The 22,707-nt window shown below is 36.2% G+C and overlaps 1 protein-coding gene across 2 annotated transcripts in view; it reads right to left on the bottom strand.

Moving 5' to 3' along the window:
- Nucleotides 1-22,707, bottom strand: part of LOC109398302 (protein phosphatase 1 regulatory subunit 14B) — a 145,411-nt gene that overhangs the window by 3,443 nt on the left and 119,261 nt on the right. For both annotated transcript variants that reach the window (XM_029864299.2, XM_062849139.1), the window contains 3 exons: nt 17,036-17,392; nt 16,018-16,092; nt 5,377-5,418 (listed from right to left, as the gene is read on the bottom strand). In XM_029864299.2, the coding sequence (XP_029720159.1) occupies nt 5,377-5,418; nt 16,018-16,092; nt 17,036-17,248 (330 nt within the window). In that variant the 5' untranslated portion in view covers nt 17,249-17,392. The remainder of the gene's footprint in view (nt 1-5,376; nt 5,419-16,017; nt 16,093-17,035; nt 17,393-22,707) is intronic.

The raw sequence follows: 22,707 nt of genomic DNA, 5'->3' as shown, positions 1-22,707 counted from the left end.
CACTCACTTACTAACTTATTCACTCGCTCTCTCCCTTTTTTCCTTACTAGTTCTCTATATCACTCACTAATCCGTTAAATCGCTCACTAATTCACTACATCATACACTATATCCTTCATTTACTCGCTCATTTACTAACTCCCTCACTCGCGAATTAGCTCTCTACATCCCTCACTGACTCACTCATTACATCATTTACTCACTTGTACACTCGCTCACTCATTTTCTCTAACTCACTCACTTACACAAAAACTCGCTCATATGCACTCATGCACAAATGCACTCACTAACGATCTCATTCACTCACTAATTCGCTGAATCACTAGCCCATTTACTACCTCACTAGCTCATTCCCTAACTCACTAGATCACTCACTCGTTTACTTATTTATTTACTACTCCACCCACTCAAAATAACTCGCTTCCTTTTTTACTCCCAAACATACCTACTCGCTAACTTTCAAACTCACTAGCTCACAAAATCACTCATTACTAGCTTTTCCTCCCACTCACTCAGTAAATCATAAGCTCACTCATATACGGATTACTTAATTACTCACAAACTCATTAACTCCCTCTTTTATAAACTCACTCATTCACTAATTCACACACTCACTAACTAACTAATTCGTTCATTAGATCTCTCAATAACTAACTCACTATGTAATTCGCTAATCAATACACTTAATCTCTCACTCCAACGGAGAGAGAGACAACGAACTCCAACTCTAACAAACTCATTAACCCGCCAACTCACTTATTCACTGCCTCATTCACTGACTCACTATGTAGGTCATACATACTTTCCCACGAAATCACTAATTATCTAACTAAAACTTTCAAATTCACAAAGCAGCTTCCTGCCCTATGCTCTAACTTTTTAGTGTGTCGTTAACTCACTCAATCTTGGGGCAGCTCACACTCATTCACTCACCAATTTACTAACCTAATTACTCATTCACAAACTCAGTAACTCCAGCCTTGTTCCTACTTATCCGATTACTAAGAACGAGTTAAAGTGTATAGCTAGTCTTATATTGTCTTTCGACTCCGTTTTGTTACAAAATATTCCAGCCATAGGCATAAAGGTTAAGGTGGCTCACACATATATGAAAAAAACTAAAATTTCGAAAAATGACAAGTCTTACCTCCTAAATCATTGGAAAAACAAAAATAATGTTTCGCCTTACTTTACCTAGTGTTGCTTATGCAACGGCAAGGAAACACTGGTCCGTAATTTTAACTCGTGTATTTGGGTGATACGGTTAAAATTTTCCTAAAAATACATGATATTGAGCAACAACATTTTTGGTACATAAATCATCTTACGTTTTGTGGAAGTTTCCGGTTTACAAACTTGTTCGTCGGCACTGTTTGTTTGTACTTGTTTCGTTTTATGCCCTATATTAAATTGCGTGTTCAAATCTTGAAGATTGATGAAAGAAATTCAACTATTTTTTACCTTAAGTTCCACGATTTCATTCCAACGTGGAGTGCACTTCTAGTGCAATTGCATGTGTGACCTTAATTCAACCTGTATATGACAAATTTTGTTTTAAATGCTAGTTCATCTATTTGTATCCTAATTCAAACCTACCGTATACTAAGCCACCAGTTTAAGTGAATTCTAAGGTAGCAAAGTAAGATGTATTCTAATTAAGGAACGTTTGATATAATAGTTTTTAGAAAATAGGTTTTAGAAATAGACTGTACTGGTCGTATTTTTGTGGTTTTTATCAATTCTGCCTCATCATCGCAACCCGTCATGTAGTTCTTTCCGTCACCGTAGGACCTCGCTAGCATCAGTGTGACAAGGTAGTATCTCATCAGGTATCTCTTCAAAGTGGTTGATCCGTAGGTGCGGTGTCGGACAGGGACCGTGCGCAACACCTAGGGTAAAGCTTTTTTAGCAGGCGTAGGATCAATGGATTACCCGCAGGGAGTGCGTTCAATGTTGATCAGCAGGAGTAAAATAATTTTATTTTGTATAGCGAAAAGCATCTAAACTCGAATTTCTCGAAATGGAAAGCTTTTACCGAAAAAATATTTGGTAGTCACCAAACCGGTCATCATTGTGCACAACCGCTACCAAATATTTTTTCGAATAATGTGTTCCACTTCGAGAAATATGCCTTTAGTTGCTATTCGCCATACAATATTTTTGCGATTTTCTTTTAGCGATTTTTCGCGCATAGAAACTAGCGCCACATTGGTCAATGCGGAGAGTAGGAAAACAGCCAAAGCATTTAATTCATTGCAAAATGTTTACGTTTCACTTAGCCAACAAAATTCGATAACTGCAACGTCAGAAAGCCGTCAACAATCCATCAATGAACTGTGATGTACTTTCAGGTTATGATAAGTTGGAGATTCAGATTGAATTTTCATCCAACGTTTCGCTTCGTATGGAAGCTTCTTCAGGGACTCAATTTGTATCGTTTTTTCGTCTAGTCAGATTTGTTAAACATTGAAATTTCAACATTGGTTGAGCAATTTGGTTTGAGGGTGATAGCATTACGGAAAGCACTAATTTGATAGGGTCTACTTCAAGGTCTACTTTGCATGGGTTATCTAGTTTAAAAAAAAGACGCGGACTCCGTCTTCAGCCGAAGGCTGCACAGACTGAATGAAACTTAACACTAGACAAGGGACACACGGAGCATGCACCAGTGGATACGGAGAAGAAACTGTTTTCACGAAAAGTTTCATCGCCCGGAGCGGGAATCGAACCCTCACCCCACAGCATGGAGCGATTAGAAGCCTGGTGACCCTAACCGCACGGCTACGAGGCTCCATAGTTTTGTGCCAATAATATTATGGACACAAAACTAAAAATCATTTCACAATATTATAAAAACTTAAATTCAATTTGTTGAACCATTTTACCGAAAGAAAGTAAAAACGTTTCAAAACTTTAATGGCGTTTGTCTCAGTTTCAAGTTCTTTTTAACATAAGGCAACTATGCGTAGAACGGTAGTGCAGCTCAGTAAAGGCTCTCGACTGTTCCAGATTCCCTATGCTGCCGTATGGAAGAATTGCAAACGCGGATTTAAAATGAGCAAACCATTTTCAATGTATCTGAACTAAAATAATTTGAAAAGAACTTCATTTTTTTAAGTTCAATAGACATTATTTCATTATATCCCTTTAGGGACGGAGCACAAAACAGTGAAATCTCCATACAAATTGCTCAACTTTGGCTCTTCATAACTATTAGATTTGCCAACAAAACAACAGTTATTTTTCCTCATTTGAATGAACTACTCTTTATCTATCAAATTCTAGCTTTGACTACCTAGATAAATCGGGAATAAAAAATATGCGACAGATAAAACTTTTTCATGTTTCACGGTTTTTGTACACTTTTTGTTTACTTTGTGTGGTAAATCCCACAGGCAACGTAAACAAAAGTTGGTTTACACACAAACAAGTATAAGTAATGGCTGAATTATGGAAACAGTTTATATCTTTTAAACAAAGTCTAAACAGATGCAAAAAATATGCAAACCTGTTGCTCAACAGCACAATTGTGCTGGTTCGTCACGAAAGGGATATACCTGGCCACAGGTCAAGGCGATGGCTGGCAATTGCCCAGGATGGAAATCTTTCAATTCGGCCCTCTGCTCCACCGTGGTGCATTATTTCAAATTCAATATAAATAAACAGTTTTTGGTCCGTATTGCAGGCTCACCTTTTTTTAAAGCGATGATCTATTTAGTAAAAAATCGCGTTATGGCATATAAAGGTACAACACGGCTTTCTGACGAAACGGATTAGGCCGATTCGTGCAACATTTGATCTTTGTTCTTTGAGTCCTACTTCCACAATTTATTAGATGAAAGCCTTCTTTCCATTGACTATTTTTGCATTCGTAAATCATAATTTATGCTAAAAGAAGTAAAGAAAATTTCTTTCACGAAAAGACCCTGCATCCACTGGGAATGAAACTCAGACACCATGGTCCTATTGAATACATGCGTTTATACTGATCCAGCTAAATGGGTACCGTAAAACGGGGTAACTTTGAGAGTGTGTCAGGCAATGTATATTTTATCTTATAACTATGACTCCCTTAACCAGTTAAGGAAAAGATAAACGTGGATTAATACCATACATATGGAAGTCCATTTGAATGGTATTTTAATTATAGGGGGTGACCAAAATGTTTGGGATATGCAACTTTTTTTCTCTCACAAAAAAAAGCTCAACAAGCTGTAACTTTTCATATAATGCTTCAAAAATGCTCAAATTTTGACTGTTTGTCAACCTTTTATATGTGAACCATTGGTACAAATTTTGGCCCGATTGGTTAATCTTTCGCGAAGCTAGCGAATGGTCACTTATTGTCGGTAGATTGATCATAGTAGATTCCAAATCCGACAGTAAAGCTCTTAACTAAGCGTATTTTTACGAATTGGAATCAATTTTGTAAAATGGGACAGAAATAACCATTCAAACGTCTAAAAGTATGCGATGCCCTTTCTATTTCATGTGAACTGTTGTTTTCTGAATTTGTTGATAAAAAATTTTGAAAACAACTTAAATAAAGAGAATTTACAATGCGTAGCATATAATCATATGTTGATGAACCGTAAACAAACGTTTGGGGATTTTTTTATTATCGTACAAATTGGTACCAAGGTTCTCAGAATAAAATGATTTTTTTTTCATAGGTAGGGTTCATATATATATGAACAAAAACAAAACTGAAAAAAATCAGGGTCGCCTAATTTTTCGGAAGACTCCAGTGGAAAACCAACATTTTCCACAGACACCACCTACTTTGAAAAATCATAACTTAAGAACGAAGCATCGTGGACACAACGTTTTTTTTGTGAAATCATAAGTAATTTTTTTCAGCAATGGAAAACAAAAACTCCAAATGAAAATTGTTTTCCACAAAATTGTCCACTGTTGAGGAAAATCGGTTGAAAAAGTCGGAAAAACTATTTTCGCACTCCGGGAAAATTCTAAAAAAAATACATTTTTGGAAGGGATTTACATAAGCTATATTCTGTGAAATTTTTAGGATGTAGTTTTTCTCCGTTCCTGATTTAGTGTAAATATTCCCGGTTTTTTATTTTTGAAAAATCATAACTCAGGAATGGATTTTTATTAGGATTTAATGGGTTTTTCAGGGAACTATCAAAGTTACCCCAGAATGATAATGTAATTCTCGTTTATATAAAAAAGGTCACCCAAAAAATTAAAATTGTCCGATATTGCAATTGATAATTGAGACTTCAGTACTTGTTTTAAAAAATGTAAAACTAAGGAAAATACTGTTACATGAAAAAACCTTCAAAGTTACCACGTTTTACGGTATAACCTTACTATGCTTTATATTCTATCCATCTAAATAAAAAAATTACTTACCGATATATCCTGTGGTGGTCGTTTGCACGTCGACAGTAAGCTCTGGAATGAATTAACAAACGTTTGCGTCAGAAAATGTGTTTTTATCTAGTTGGTTACAATTATGATGGATTTTTGAATAAATATATGAAGCTAGTTATTCTGATGATTAAAGGAACTAAATTTTTAAACAAAACTCGCTCTATGGCGATCCCAAGATGAAGAAGGTGACCAAAACCGGATCGATATGGTGAACAGGGCATGTCGCAACAATGCCGGACAATAACCCTGCAAAATTTGTGATCGTCACGGATCAGGTTGATAATTACAAGAAAGTGAGGAGCGAAGGAGGTAAAATATTGTGGCATTGGCCGTGATCGAAGATGGAGAACGCGCAACCGCAAACCGTGTAGTGTCGCGTATTGATGTTGATGATGCATTTCTTCAATAGTGATGTTTCTGCAAATACATGTAGGCTTGTAAACAAAGGACCTTATTTTTGCAGCCGCCGGGTGGGAGCTGTCATGGATAATCAGCCGCCGCATACAAATCAAACGGGGCGCAATCTTTTCGCGATAAACGACGGCTGGTTGAGATCGTCAACATCTGAGTGATTAAGTTGGGATGCACAATATTTGCATGGAAATAAAAACGATAGCGCTGAATACAACTTTCCTTGTACGCCTGGTGGTGTCTGGACATTGTTCAATGTGATCGCTGTCTACGTTTTGCATTTATAATAGGTAGTCTTTGCTTATATGTAGACACTTATAATTCACACCGACGCTTCATATAATTTTCACTCGCGGATCTTTCTCTCCGCGATTGCCCACGATAAAATTAAACCGAATACGACAATCGACCGGCCGTCCAACGCAATAACCGCACAGGCGGTAGAATTTATCTTTATTTATAAAGGCTGAGTCAGTTTCGTTTTCCTCGCCGCGCAACGCAAGCTCCATTATTGTGAGCGAGTTCTGGCGTTTATTTGCATATGGACGGACGGACAGTCTCAGCAAACATCTGACGTCTGAAGATTTGACCTGGCTGGCCTTCAGGGGAGGGCCGCTGCGCTGCTGGCTGGTTCCAGTTCAGATGAACTGGATCGAATTTGGAATCACCACCGCCTACGTCATGATGGTTTAGGGAAGATTCAAATATTACGTCCATCGTTTTTCGGGATTTCTAGACCCCCCCTCCCCCCTCTGTCACGCACTTTTCCTATACCCAATACACGTACTGTCACACTATCCTAGACCCCCCCTCCCCCAAATGTTGGACGTAATTTTTGAACGTTCCCTTACCTGACTCGTCCGGTTGACCGTGGCCATGCAGATTGTTTTGGTCACGCGGAATGGAAATTGGCATGCATTCATTATGACTGCGTATGGGTCTTGTGGGATAACCTGACCAAATTCAGTGCCGGTCATCGACTTGTGGATTTCTGGCTAGTTTTATACATCAGATGATGTAAAGCCTGCTCCTCAGCTCAGTGTGTTTGTGATTCATCCAGAGCAAAACTGATCAAAATTTTCAATCTTTCTCCAGTTCGACTTATTGTGATAGGGTTTCTTCATTGTGTTCCTTCCGGGGAATCCTCCAAGAACTTCTTTCTGGAGATTCTTACACACTTTTTTTTTATCTGAGATTTCATCTTTCGATTACACCAAAAATGTGATCTTGGATTCCTTCAGTAACTCCTTCTAGGGATCCCAACTTGTATGTCTTCTGTGAATTTCTCCAGGATTTTTCTTTAGGAAATTCTATAGTTTAGTCTGATAGAATTTAGCTTTAGGAGTTAAGTCTTGAATCCAGAAATTCGATCCAGGGATTTCTCCAGGAACTCCTGGATTCGTAAATCCTAAAGGTCTCCCACAAGGAACTCTTGGTGGATTTCATAAAAGAACTCCTGCAGGATTTCTAGATAGGACTTTTGAAGGATTCCCACAAGGAATTTCTTGAGGATTTTCTGAAGGAACTTCCAGAAGCATTTCCCAGTAGGTCTTTAAACATTTGAATTAGCACTCGAAAGAAATTCTGGGGGAACCACCGAAGGAACTCCAGGAGGAATATCAGAAAGAGTTTTTTGAAAGATTTCAGAAAATAATCTTGGAAGAATTCCCGTAGGAAAGTCTGCAGAATAAGTCATTGGCGTAGCTAGAGAAGGGGCATTGGGGGCCAGAATCCGCCAGCACCACCCCTCACCCCCAAATGTTTCATGACTTTATATACGGAAATTTAAAAAAATCTGAAAACCACTGTTTTAATTATGTTAATCTATAATATACATTTATTTGACATATGTGTTTAATTGATAGTTATATTGGAGACTATTCTCAAATTGTCACACTTTACAAGATCATTGTCCAAAATGGTCTATGTAATTGATTAGTTTTGTTAGAAAATATTTTACATCCAAAATTATACAAGTAACAAGCACAACTTCTTTTTTTTTAAATCGCATAGAAATGAAATCTAAATGTTAGTTTTCAAAGGAATTCTTTGATGAGTATCTTATTGTCGCGCTTATCTTTTATTAGTCCGGCGGCGGTCGTACGCTCACAAGGCTTACCGTCGCAGTGACACTCGCAAGGAAAAACAAAAGGAAATATGTTCCCGCCCAAAACAAAAGCACGTGGGTTTCGCAAAGTGACAGATGTTTTTGATTATATTTGTGATGAACGGCAAGAGTGGCTCACTGAGATGAGTGTGCTTGCTGTCAAATCCCATGTAATGGGATAGAATTCTATTGAGATCTGGTGACGCTGTTATGGTTAGTAACTGTCGCGCGTATATCAGAAGCCGAACACAGCTAATCGACATATGTAGGGGGATTAGGGGCATAATGGACACCCGGGGCGAAATGGACACCCCTGTTTTTGCCGAAACCGTTGACTTTTATGTAAAACTTTCAATGCATAAGTGTAAAGGAACAAGTCATTGTTGTATTTATCAAAAGTACCATTTATATTCCTTCAAAATAATCAAAATATCATTGAAATTGAAATATGTTTTTCATATGGTGGATTTCTTATAATTTCGAAGCAGCAGCAAATAAGGTATTACGAGTGATTGTGTGTGTCCACCATACAAACAAGTGAATTGTTAGCTTATGTACATGTATACGTAGATTTAGCAATGCATGAAGTATTATATTTTTGATCAGAACACACTGAAAATAGCAATTTCATTGTTGTAGTCTGTTCGGGGCGAAATGAACACTGGCAATTATGAATGGATGTACGCGCGTTGCATACTGTTAGGCGTTATAGAGAGTTTGAAAAAAATCAATCCGATTATTATGCCCTAAAATTCATTTAATTAACTTTGATGTTATGTAAACTCGTCTAAGATGGAGTATTATATCTGTGGTATTGATCTCCGTTGACAAATTACTTAACTGGTCGATATTCTCAAAGGTACAGCATAAAATATGCAGGGGTGTCCATTATGCCCCGATGGGTGTTCATTTCACCCCGTACCTTTCCTGCCAGCCCCAAAAAACACACGGTTTTCAATTCATTATTTCTTCACAATAATGACATTCTACCAGCTGTAAATGATTGAAATACGTAGGAAACAAGTTAAAGTTGTAGGCCAACTGATAATATGTTAAGTTTTTGTCTGTTATACAGGCCTAACATTCTCATTTGCTTAGGGTGTCCATTATGCCCCTAATACCCCTATTCTGATTTTTCTCAAGAGGCATAATAAAGAACCTCTGAATTTTCTAGCAGCCTTAGAAAATTTATAGCTGAACTCTTTAGGAAATTGCGAACTCTTTTTAGGACTTCACCAAGATTGTCCTCAAAATTTTCTCCAGTAGAATATAATGCAAACCCGTCCGAAGATTTTTTGAAAATGTCTACATAATGTCTTACATGATCACCTGAAGTTCTATCAGTAATAAATCATCCAATATGTATATGCTTATTAGCAATCTTGGAATATCTTGGATCTCTTTTCCACTAAGAATAAACCTTCAGATGTATTGTTTCGAGTACATCCTTGTCGGAATTTGCCTAAAGGTTTATATACTCCTATACTAAACTCGTCTTCACGAGCGTGGTGAGGCGACCTCATTATGACATACACATCCAAAGACTGGAAGGAGTGCAGAGGAAGTTTTTAAAGTTTGCACTGAGAAACCTCGGATGGATCCCGGCACAACTGCCTCGATATGGAGATCTTTGCTGTCTCGTTGACCTGGATACCATTAGTTGCAGACATAAGATCGCCGAAATTGTGTTCTTCTGCAATGTTCTGAGTGCAAGAATAAGAAGTCCCTATCTGTACGACCGACTCAGTTTCAACCACAGTCCAGTATCGCTTTGCCGAAGAAACGTATAAAATCTCCCTTTGAAGTCGCCGTTATATGCAGCATGACCCAACTAGGAAATTGTAACAGAAATATAACATAATCCTAACAAACCATGATATTTATAACTCATTGTTATATAAACATCTTTGGTGTTTTCAAAATACCATAACACAATTATATCATATTATTTTATGAATGTTGTTTGATAACTTATTATATTATAATTTAGTTTTGAGTCTTCGACATAATGTTACAAAATTGTATCATATTTTGATAGAAAACAAATAATGCTGAGGCCAAAATTCATATCACATTTTGTTATAACTTTGATATGATTATAACAAAGTAGATTATAATCTTGATTAGACCAGTGTACTTTTTGTTACAATTTTAGTTATTTTAACATCATCTTGTATCTAGTTTATAACCTAATAAGTTGAAGAAAAATATTATAACATCATAACACAATATGATATACACTTGATATGATTTTCTGACCGGGGAGCCTACTGTATGATTCATGTATGAATTCAACGGATTACAAGATGTAGTTTCTTTGAAAATGACTGCATAAGTAATTGCTCAAGTAACACTATTGTCACAGAAAAGTCAAGAATTTCTCCAGGTATTCACTTCATCCGTAACCCTACCTAAAAACTAGATAAACATTCTTCTTTACACTGGTCGGTCGATTTCTTAAAAACAATCTTAATCTATCCCTACCTAAGTAATACACTTGTTACAGAACAATTACGGCAGCGCAGGTTTTTGTTGCGCAGAAGTCACTGTGACATGATTCTAACACGGCGTGTATATGGGAAAATTTTATAACAAAAAAATGGGCATCGTTAAATTTTTCGCTATAGGGTGTCCCAGAAAGTATGGGCACAACTTTGCAGCTCTGCCATTTGGGAATGGATGCATAAACACACTTTATTTTCACACATGTCCTGCCTTAATGTATTAACATCAAATGCCAATATTTAAAATTTGAATTTGACACTTCGTTTGAATGCGGTAGAACATTCCCTAAAAGACCTTTTAAAGCTTCTGCACAATTTGCTATATTTTTCAAAAACATCGCTTAACAAATTGTTTTCTACGCACGAAATTAAGCTCGATAAAAATTTCAAAAAATATATCCGTGTATTTATATATGCGTATCTATTATACAACCTATAGTTTGAATTGAAAACATATACTTTTGACCCTGAAAAATTAATATAAACACCAAAATCGATATTTTTGAAAACCCGTTTTTCTAATAGTTGAAAACAAGCTTCTGAATATATATCTCAACATGCAGAAAACTACATCTTAATTTCACTATAGGTAAAATAAATGCTCCAGCTTTATAAAATGTAGATTGAATTATTTTTCTTCTCGTTAAAACATGTTTAAAAACTCGAATGTCTGTGGACATGTCTTATCCAGAAAAGAAAAGGCGAAATTTCCAGTTTTCTCAAAATTCTGAAATACCATTACGCACGGGCAAAACATATTTTTATGAAAAATTTCAATCAACCATCTGAGGAAACATGTTTTCGAATATATCATGTGAAAAAAAATTAAAAAAAAATGTTTTGAATTTGGATATTTGGCAAAACCTTAAAATAGTAGTTTGTGCAGAAGTTTTGAAAGATGTTTTTTCATTTTAAACATTCTGCATACAAAAACCCTTTTTAATGTATAAATTCTTTACAGATATCAATCAAAATACCTTGAATAAAAATACAAAAATATAATTGTTGTTTCTTAAGAAAATGATTGTATTTTCGCTTTACAAAGTTGTGCCCATACTTTCTGGGACACCCTATATTCAAAAATAGAGGTTTTCAGCTTTCATTTGCAGGGTCCCTCAAAAAAATCCACCGAGGGATCCCGAACAACTTTTTCAGAATACTGTTTTTTCCCATACAAAATGCACGGTTCCAAATTAATCCCTATTTCTACTTAACAAACATACCCAATTTTTGTATGAAAAAGTTCCCCCGATGGAATATTTCGATGTTGGGCTTGAATGAAAGCTGGTAGCGTCAACTTTCACGTAGCGTAAAAATTAGCGATGCCCATTTTTTTGTAATAAATTTGTTCTACCAGACACACCGTGCTAACAAATAAATACTTAATTACTAGATGTAAGTCACGGTAACTTCTGCAAAACCAAAACCTGCGCTGTTTTTAAGAAATCGATCATTTTAAAGAAGAATGTTTATTTAATTTTTAAGTACAGTAACGGTTGGGGAATCTCTGGAGAAATTTTTGAAGATTTTCTGGCAGATCTTTCCGGAGAACTCTCAAAATACACAATCCTCTAGAAATCCTTCATGTAATTAAAAAAAACCTTCAGATAATCCTTGAAAAAAATCTGCGGTGAATCCCTGGAAAAGATGATGAACGGATGTTTGAAATTTGTGCCCAAACCCTTGAATAAATTTTTGAAAAGATCACGAGAGCAATTTCTGAAGGAAACACTACAGGAATTCCAAAAGCAATCCTTTACAGAACACCCGGAGCTATCCCTGGAGAAATACCTAGAGCACTTCCTGCAGGTATGCCTGGAGTAAACTCTGTAGGAACCCCTGGATGAATTCCTGAAGGAATCCTTAGAACAATTATGGTAGGAATCCCTGAAAAAAATCTGAAGAAATCTTTTAAGGAATTCCTGCAGGGATTCCTAGACAAGTTTCTGGAGAAATCCTTGGAAGAATTTCTGGACGAATCTCTGGAGGAATCCCTAGAAGAAGCCTTGGAGAACTCCTTGGAGGAATTCCATGAAGAAATTCCTAGAGGAATTTCTAGAGAAAACCCTGGAGTAAATCTTGAAGGGACTTCTGGACAAATTCTTGGGAGAATTTCTGAAAGTATATCTGAAGGAATTTTTGGAGACATCGCTAGAGGAATTCTTGGAGGAATCCCTGAAGAACTGCCAGGAGCAATCCCTGCATGAACTCCTAGATGAGATCCTGGTGGAATCTCTAGAGAAATTCTGGGAGGGACCTCTGGAAGAATTCCCGGAGCAATCCCTAGATGAATACCTAGAAAAACCTCTGGATGAATTCGTGGAGGAATTCCTGAAGGAATTCGTGTAGGAATACCTAGAGGAAACGCTGGAGAAATTCCAGGAGAAACTCCTGGAGGACTGACTGCAGAAATTATTGGATGAATTCATGGAACTAACCTTGGAAAAAATCCTGAAGGAATTCTTGGATGAACTCCTAGAGGATTCCCTAGAGGAATTCTGGGAGGAATCCCTGGAGAAATTTTTGAAGAAACCTCTTGAGGAATTCCTGAAGAAATTATTACACAAATTTCTGGAGAAATTCTTGGAAGAATCCCTGAATAAATTCTTGGAGGAACCTCTAGAGGAACTCTGGGAGGAATCTGTGGAGAAATTTCTGAAGAAACTCCCGAGCAGAGGAAAATATCAAAATAATAACAACGGAATCACAAAACCTGTTTTTATATCTCGGTTTGTTATTATTATCTTATTAAGTCATCACCGTTCCATAACTTGTTCTGTTGGGCAATCTAATTTTGTTATGATCGTGCTCTTGGTATATTTTCTTTAAATTGAATTTCAATTACATGTTTTGTTGTAGCACAAGTTCAGTTATTATTGTGTCATTGAGACTGTACAAACATTTGATCATTAATATTACAACATAACTAGCTTTGCAATCAAAACTACACCATTCGAGATTGTCGTTGTTCACATCATGCCGTGAGGAACTGTAAGAGAAAATATTATTTTGTCATCAGTTCCTCTTCTTTCTGACATTACGTTTTAACTGTGACAGAGCCAACATATCAGTCTTTTGTTTTATAAGCACTTTGAAAAGTATACCTGCTTTTTTTTTTTGTCCCAATTTTAGTTAAGTATGAATATGAATATAGAGAGTGTAGTATAGTGTTAGCCATTTTATGAATCATTTTGGATCAACTGGTGGAATTCAAGGACGAACAACACTTTTTCGACAAAAATGAAAAAAAAATAAGTCATCAAGAAGAAGAACTCTATATATTATTATTTAAGACATTTTATTTTTATTGATTTCACTGCATCGATCCCACTTAGATTCACTTGGATAAATGTGTCAATCAATGAGGTAGTAATGTAAATTAATCTTATAAATAATGAACCACCTAATAAAGGGCTTCTAAACGTCGGTAGTTTTTCATCTTAAGTTGTTTGGAAAATAAACGAAAACTATTGTTTCTCTTTGTTTTCGATAATAAATCGCTTGCGACAACAATAGCGTCCCAATTATGAATGAAACATTTAACAATAGATGCTATTGTTGCGTATCCCATTGAATTCATATGGGACTTTGGAGGAGTTCCTATCCGCAACAGAAAAAAAAAGTAAATTTTGTTTTCAGATTGTTATCAATAACTTATTCGTATCAAAATTTGTTATTGAAATATTTAAAAAAAATCGCTGCTATTAAGTTGTTATTGAAACTAACAAAACATGTTATTAAACAGGTCTTCCAGGAACATTTTTTTGTTATAATTTTTGTTATTTTGCCGCTTATGACAGACAAGTTTAGAACAGGATATGTTATGTAAATAACATGAAAATAACTCTTTCCGTTACTCAGTTATTTTTCCGGAATAACACATTATATTATGCTGTTGCTATTCCCTTCTGCTCGGGCTCCTAGAGAAATCTCTAGAGGAATTGCCAGAGGAATTTCTGGAGGAACCCCTGGAGGATTTTCTGGAGGAATTCCAGGATTCTTGGAGCAATTTCTGGAGGAATTACTGGAGGAATCCCTGGGGGAATCCTTGGAGATATCCTTGGAGGAATTCCTGGAGAAATTTCTGAACTAATTCCTAGAGGAATCTCTGGAGGGACTTCTTGACAAATTTTTGGGAAGAATTTTTGAAAGTATGCCTGAAGGAATTCCTATATGGCTAGAGGAATTCTTGGAGGACTCCATGAAGAAATCCTTAACGAATGCCTAAAAGAATACCAGTAACAATTCCTGGAAAAAAATCTTGAGGAATTTCTGAAGAAATACCTGAGGTAATTACTGGAGAAATTCTTCTTGAAACTCCTGGATGAGTCCCTGGAGAAATACCTGGATGAAATCCTGGGGGAATTCCTGGTGTAACTCCTGAAGGAACTTAGGAAAAACTTCTGGAGAAGCTTCTGAATAAATACCTTGTAACCGTTGTTACACCATGGTAGTCGCCATGATATTTGAAGATTTTGGCAGGTTCACATACCAATTAGAAAAGCACTGATCTACAGCTAAACATGGCGAGGGTAGAATGATGACGTCACGGAACTAGGAGATGGTCGAAGGGTTCGTTGGGCAGCCATCGTTCACTTTAAAACAGGCAAGCCTGTAGATCAGACGTGCTAAAGTTAAAGTGGAGTGATGATAGCCAGTGAAAAGGCCAATAGTGAGGTGTGCCAAGTTTATCCCGAATTCAGTTACTAGATCGAGACTGATCCTGGATTGTCCTTCGGTCCGTTAAGGCGAAACTGGATCCATTTCCTCACTTTTTGGTTTTTTATTTTGAAGCGATATTTTCAAAATCGGTTTTCGTACACATGTAGAGTATGGATCAGGGTATCTTCTGATTTTTTTACGCGAGAGAAAATGTTTTTCGTTTTTGCAGAAACCATTTTTGAACAAAATTTCACTGAAAAATGGTTTCTGCAAAAACGAAAAATATTTTCTACAGCGTAAAAAATTCAGAAGATACCCTGATCCATACTCTACATGTGCACGAAAACCGATTTTAAAAATATTGCTTCGTTATTTAATAAAAAATCAAAAACCAAAAAAATGAGAAAATGCTTCCAGTTTCACCTTAAAGGCCATCACTGTTCCTCTGGCTTCGGGCCGTAAACGCAAAGGAGGGCGTAGCTCTCGGACAAAAGCCCTAAATACCAAGGAGAGTTTCCCTTCTTGGTTCGACAGAGAACGGCCTTCCTGTCGTCGGCAGACTACGTTTGAAGGAAGTGCCTGTAGTCCAGAACCATCTCCACAAGATCAAGGTCAACGGTAGAACATTAGTTTCAAAGCGTTTATCGAATCAGTTATGAGCTACAGAGTAGAAAAAATCAAAATGATCGCAAATAAACAATTACCTAAACATACAAGTGTTAGGGTTATAAGATACCAAAGTAACATTTTGATAGCCTATTAGGCTTTTAGAGGTTTACAAAATATGACCTAATACCATTTATTATGGTTTTATGATGGTGCTAAGCCTTGTGCTAAGCACCTCTTTTAGTATATTTATTTGGCAAAAAAAATGTTACTTGGGTATCCTATAAACTCTTTGCTTTGCATATAAACGATAGGAAAAAAGATACTTACAAACAGGTGAGATCTTCTGATGTCATCGGTGTCCATGTCGAGGATCTCGTCGATATCGACATCTATCGCTTCCGTCTACGTATAGGAATTTAAAACGGAGAAGAAAACAGAATTAGAATTAAACTGATAATACTATGCTTACGATTCTATCATTGACCCAATGCTCCCGTTTTCATCTCATGTACTGTTTTAGTAGAAAAACTCGGCGATGGGATGGAAAATGTTACGGAATTTCATGAAAAAAAATGTCATGACAGTTTTCTATTTTAACCAGTTCCGGTGTAAATTTCTGTTCGTACGCATCACCAGTCCATAACGCTGATTAGTTAGGGATAATCAATGAAGGCGCCAATTGACATTTCCAATTAAGTGCAGTAAAATTAGCAAATAAGGAAATGACATTTTTATGACATTTCCCATCCCATCCCATGAGTCACTCAACATCTCATAACTAAACTGACTAAAACATTCGCAGAAATGGTCTAAATGGTGTACTCCTAGATATGCTTAAAATTTTTATAGATTGTTTAAACAATTTTAAATAAGTATACACTTTGCTTTTCCGCATATTTATAGAATATGTGCAACGATTCCATTGAAAATAGATAAGGGGAATCACCGATTGCCGTGGTACTTGATAGGTTTTTAGTTTATCTAAAATAAATAGACCTGAATTTTTAATTTCGTCTGAATTTGTTAAAAAAATCAAGGTTTTTTTACTTTTATTTTCAAGCCATAAAAAGATCAATCATAACTTTTCAATCAGTTGGTCGATTTTATTTTTCAAATGTTTTTTTACCGATTGAATGATATTAGAATATATTGACATACGTTGGAATGAATGACCCTAATTATATGTAAATAGGTACATTCTACATATTACTAAAAAAATTTTGGTCAGAACTCACAAAAATAGAATTGTTTTATACAACAAATCTCTTCTTAAATAATATAGGGAGCATTAGTCGGATACCAGTATTGCCAATCTTGAAGAAAATACTTCCCACCAAATACTCACCGGGGGATCGAACAGCTTCTGCAGTTCGTCGTACAGCCACATCTCCACGGCCAGCCGCTTCCGGATCAGGCTCATCTGGTGTGACCCATACTTGGCGGTGAGGAATTTCTCCCGGCGCTCCTTCACCTCGCCCTTCTCGGTGAAGTTGACCCGCAGGCCGGTGCGACCCGGCGATCGTTCGCAGTCATTCATGGTTTCAACGCCGCACTGCATTCCGCCGCCTTCGATTCGCGGCCGTCGTCGTCGGTCAAGGTCCGGTTTTTACAGCTATTCGTCGGAGGACCGCGGTGTGTCCCTCCCCTTTTCTGGTCTGCTGGACTCCTCCGTCCGCGTGTGTCTTTCAATCAATGTGACAATCTGGAAAAAAAACACATGAGGGAAGAAAGAGAGAGCGGTTAAGGAAGCGGTTTTTATTTGTGGAAAATTAAATTAATAAAGATGATGGGGCGGCGTCGATGAAGAAGCTTTAAATTGATCAAACGCGTTGCGTTGAGCGTTGACGGACTTCGAAACGAAAAAAAGCGAGGAAGTATAAAATAAATCCTCTAAAAACGCCGCGGGCGCGGTCACCGGCCCTCGTTGGACACTTAACTAATCACGAGCTAATGTGATTAAGACTAATTTGGACAATTTATGGTACTGGGAAGTGTGGTTTTAATTTTATTGTTGACTCGGAATGTACGCTTCGGTTGACATTTGACCAAGGAGCGGTTTGTTCGTTTATTTATCGATTTAGTAGTACAATTATGGAGAAAGAACCTATGCTATGTAGACTGTCTATTGAAAATTTTGAGTGTGAAACAGACACACTTTGCCATGCTTTGAAAATGTCGCATCACGCTTGCATCAAAGCAGCCCTTGTCCTGTCGATTCCCATTAGCAAATTTGTTCCAGTTTTCGTTCTTCTTAGAGTAGCCTACTTTATTTATTCAACGCTGTCCTCGATTCATTATTGCCCTAGTTGCAATCCTACTGACGTGAATCTATAAGGAGCTTGAAGAGAAAAGCACACCATGTGAATTTCTCAAGAATCATAAGTAGGTCCATGTAACAGGGCAGTGCACAATTTCGCACTTGATTATCCGCCTAAATTGTCATAAATTTGTTGAATTTTTATTTTTCTATTTTTACTACATTGAACTGAAATTTTGTTGATAAATTGAACTGCTTGTGACATGGTTCCGTCGTTATGTTGCTGTTCATTGTACAAGTTGGAAATCCATGCGTTGAAGACCCTGTTGAAGACCATGTAAGTGACAATAAAAAGAACACAGAGACATTTTTAAGAAGGTTGAAGTCATCAACATAGAGTCTAGGTATGAGAAACAAGAGAGAATTTAAGTAGACTACTCAATTAGGGCATCTCTACCTAGAGTTGTTACTTTGTGTTAGGACTCTAGTCTCTAAAGTACACATTGCCAGGTTGTTTGCCGCAGTCTTTTTATTCATTACCTGCAATATAGCTTTTTGTGTACCAACAACTGTGTTATAATGGCACCCAATCACGCAGGCAGAAATGTGTTTTCGCTTAATGAATTGGTAAAACAGCGATGGTAAAAAGTGCATCATTCAAAACAACCAAGCCAGGCCCGGTCTAGACCGGGTGGGGTTCCTAGGTTGCAGCCGCGACATCAATTAATTCAAGTGCAAGCAAACATAAACAACACCCATCGCCGTACCACAACTCAATGCAACAACGCGACTTACGTTTCGCGCGCAGCAACTTGGCATATCGCCTGCTGTGTGCAGGAGGCGAGAAAATTGTTTATAGGCATGAAAGTAGGTATTTATTGCTGATGGAAATTTGGGTTACTAGGGTAATTCGCTAATTTTTGAACTCATAGTACTAGAATTTCGTTATCTTTTTTTTTCGTGCATAATTCCACGGCAGTAAAACATTATCCAGTAAAAGCGTCCAGATTCAGTCATTCCTCACACTTCCCATTGAATAGGATTTTTCTTAAAATTCCATTTTCTAAGAGAAATTAAAACATGTTTTGCGGTAGTCGGTAATCAAAATTGTTGATACCTCGTTGTTTATTAAATGTTGAACGGTTTACACTGGAAGTTGAAATTTTAACTTCTCTATTACAAATAGGGAACACACGTATTTTCGGCCGTTTTCTTATTTTCGTCATGGTTTTTTCATACCTGTTGAACTCAAAATTGGTCTTAAATTCTTCCCAATCAAGATGAATTATACGACCCTATACGCGCTAGTTTCAGGCCGACAAATATGACGAAGAGAAGAAACCTGCCGATTATACCCAAAATCTCTCTATGTTAGATGGTAATTTTTAAGTGTCAAGGGAGTTGCATTAGGGTTTCAGAGAGTCATCCGGGAATTCAAGGAAGCTTTCAAGGGGGTTCATGTATGTTTCAGAGGTGTATCGAGGCGTTTCAAAGAATTTTAAAAGGGTTCCGAATGGATTTTCGTTGGAAATCCCCATGTTTAGCTCCAGCAGCCCTCTGAATAAGCGGGGTATGAAGTAAAAAGTGTGTATTAAAACGTGTCGAACCAACGGGGTAAGACGGTACAGATTTCTTCAGTTACTCCTGATGAAATTGCCAAGGGATTCCTGGGGAAACCCTTGTAAGAATTTCCAAAAAATTCGCTGCAAAAATGAAGGCGTATCAGGAGAAACTCGAGAAGCAATCTCTTTTTTGAATTCCTACAGGAATCCTGCTGGAATCACTAAAAAAATGAATAGACTGTTGAAACTAAAAAAAGGTTAAACAAACTTAATAATAAATGAAAAACTCTTGCAAAAGAAACGCCAAAGAGAATAATAAAATTTGTACAGCATTCAAGATATTTTTTTGGAAACTACATAAATTCCGTGACGATGACAGACATAGACTACGGTAGCATCAACATAATTTGAGATTCCGACTTAAGATTCCAATATTTAGCATTTTTTTTTAGAAAACTTGTTTGTAAAGATTTTTTTTTATAGAATTGTGTAACTGCATCACATGTTTGGCATTAGATAGTATTAATAATATTTGTTATTATATCGCTTAACCCTACTAGACCCACTAAAAATTATCCTGCGCCAAGGATGCCAGATGAAAAATCTGTATCTTTCCTTTCAAAAATCTGTTTTCTATACAGAATTTGTGTCTCCCATAAAAAAGATAATATAATTTCTTTAGCTTAAAAATCTGTGTTTCGTAAATCCGCAATCTGAACGGATGTTCTATAAGATACAGATAATTCTGTATATATGGCATGTCTGTCTGCGATTCACCAATGAGTCTCAACCCACAGTTTGAGAAACGCTGGTATAACACCAATTGTTTAGCTACAAAGCATGGTACTTTCAGAAACTGAGGTCGGAATTTGGTTTAAATTTATGTTCTTCACCCATGTACATGAATTTAAACCAAATTCCGACCTCAGTTTCTGAAAGTACCAAGCTTTGTGGTTTCTTAAGTACTTGAAAATTAAGGCAAACCATACCATCGTAGAAAATGAAAACTTAAAACAGTTTTGCTTGTAGGATTCTGCGCAAGAATTCAACAGTAGATCTATTAATTCCAAGTAAGTTTGCTAAAAAGTGACAGGCAATTGGCTTTCTTAGTCTTTAAATCAAAAACGATCTTTATCTACCATTCACGACGTTTCGGCCTAAGAATTTAATCTTTTTAAAGGGTCGAACGATTCCTCGTCTGATTTGTCCACTCATCAAGATACATAGATCGAAACTTGCGATCTGCGTACCTACTATTATGATGGAAAAGTGCACAAAAACTTCCAGCCCAAAATCGTTCCACATCCTAACGAAGAAATGTGTGATGTAACAATTTTTGTATTTTGCTGTTGTGCAACTTCAAAAAGCATACAAGAACTGAAAAATTCAGTTGAATTTTATGGTAATTTATGACGAATTTATAGAAATGACTTAATAAAGTGTCTTAAATCGTGTAATTTTTTCTGTCACAGTTTCTGATGGCAATCGATAATGAAGTTTCTTAGAAATTTGTTGTACAAGGATTCTTCTGGAGTTGATAACTGGAATGCAAAAATCGATATTTGACGTAGGTAGGTATCAATCGATTGGGCTTGATGAGCACACCCGAGCAGAAGGGAATAACAACAACATAAGTAGCTTTGTTATTTGGGTAAAATAACTGAATTATAGAATCGATTATTTTTAAGTTATTAACATAACATATTATGTTATAAACTTGTCTGTTATAAGCGGCAAAATAACAAATATCATAACAAAAAATGTTCTTGCAAAACCATTTTAATAACTTGTTTTGTTTGTTTCAATATCAACTTAATAACATCAAATATGGAAAATGTTTCAATAACATATTTTGATATTAATATGTTATTGATAATAATTTGAAAGCAAAATTTGTTATGATATTAATCTCGCAACTAAGTAAATTTTGATACTTAAATTTATTCACTTTGTTTCACAAACTCACCAATAACATGAGTAACAATATTTTTAATAATAAAAAATACTATATTCAGTTTTTAATTCATTCTAAGAGATTTATAGTCGATCCGATAGTTAATTTAACTTTAGTTATTTCAATATTTTCATATAATACGAGCATCGACTTCCAGCTGTGATTTATAAACTGTTAAGAAGTTTAATTGTTTTCGGAGTACGGTTTTGAAATCATCACTTAATTATGCGTGAAAAAGTTTGGTCGTCAATAGCAATTTGTGACATTCGTTTTGTTTTTTTTTTCTCAGCACTGAAACTGAAGACTTTTGGAATGTTCAACAGAACAACAAGAAATCCTCCAAAAAAATTCCTAGAATTTTCCTGAACTTCCTCTGATGATTCCTACAAGAATTCACCATTTGCAAGATTCTTCCTAATATTCCTCTACCGATTTCTCTAAGAATACCGTCAGAAATTTCTTTTATGTTTATCAAAGGACTTCTCTGAGGATTTTTTTCAGGAATTTGTCCTATAACTCTTCCAGTAATTCGTCAATAGATTTCGTCATAAACTTTTCCATAAATAACTCCCAAAAATCTTCCAGAAAATTATCCAAGAGTTCTTCCACGGACTCCTCTAGAAAATTCCTCCAGATTTATGAACAGAATCCCTTCAAGGTTTTTTTTTAGAATTTCCCGTGATCATTTGTCACGAAGTTCGTCTTACGGTTTCTCTAAAAAATTCTTTGAGAATTTCACCAGGAATTTTTGCCAAAGTATTCTCCTAGATTTTTCAAAAAGATTTTGCCAATAATTTTAATAATTGCTTAGAAGATTTTTTTTATCTGTATTTACGAGATTTTAAGCCATAGGCTAGTTCATCTCGGGACCCACGTTTCACTTCCGAATTACTTTTGGAATTTCTAAGAAGATTGCGTTAGGAGTTCTTAGGAAGACTTCTCCAGGGATTTATCGAATGTTTCCTCCAGAACTTGCAAGTGTTTTTCCATATATTAATTAAGGAATTTTCAGAGGGTTCGTTCAGAAATTTCCTTCCTAACTGAATACAAAAATGGACCAAAACAAAAGGACAGGTCATTATTGTCGAATTGTTTCTTTGATTTTAAAACTTGTTACTGTTGTGCTATCGTTGATAAGTTGATCAATAGTACAACAATATCAAAACTTGCACTTCAACAAAACATGTTATTGAAATGTAATTGAGTGAATGCATATCAATAGCTTGATTATAGCAAAATAAGAT

Source organism: Aedes albopictus, chromosome 2 (genome assembly GCF_035046485.1).
Source record: "Aedes albopictus strain Foshan chromosome 2, AalbF5, whole genome shotgun sequence".
Taxonomy (NCBI): domain Eukaryota; kingdom Metazoa; phylum Arthropoda; class Insecta; order Diptera; family Culicidae; genus Aedes; species Aedes albopictus.
Note: the sequence above shows the minus strand (reverse complement) of the source record. Positions and strands in the feature narration are given on the sequence as shown.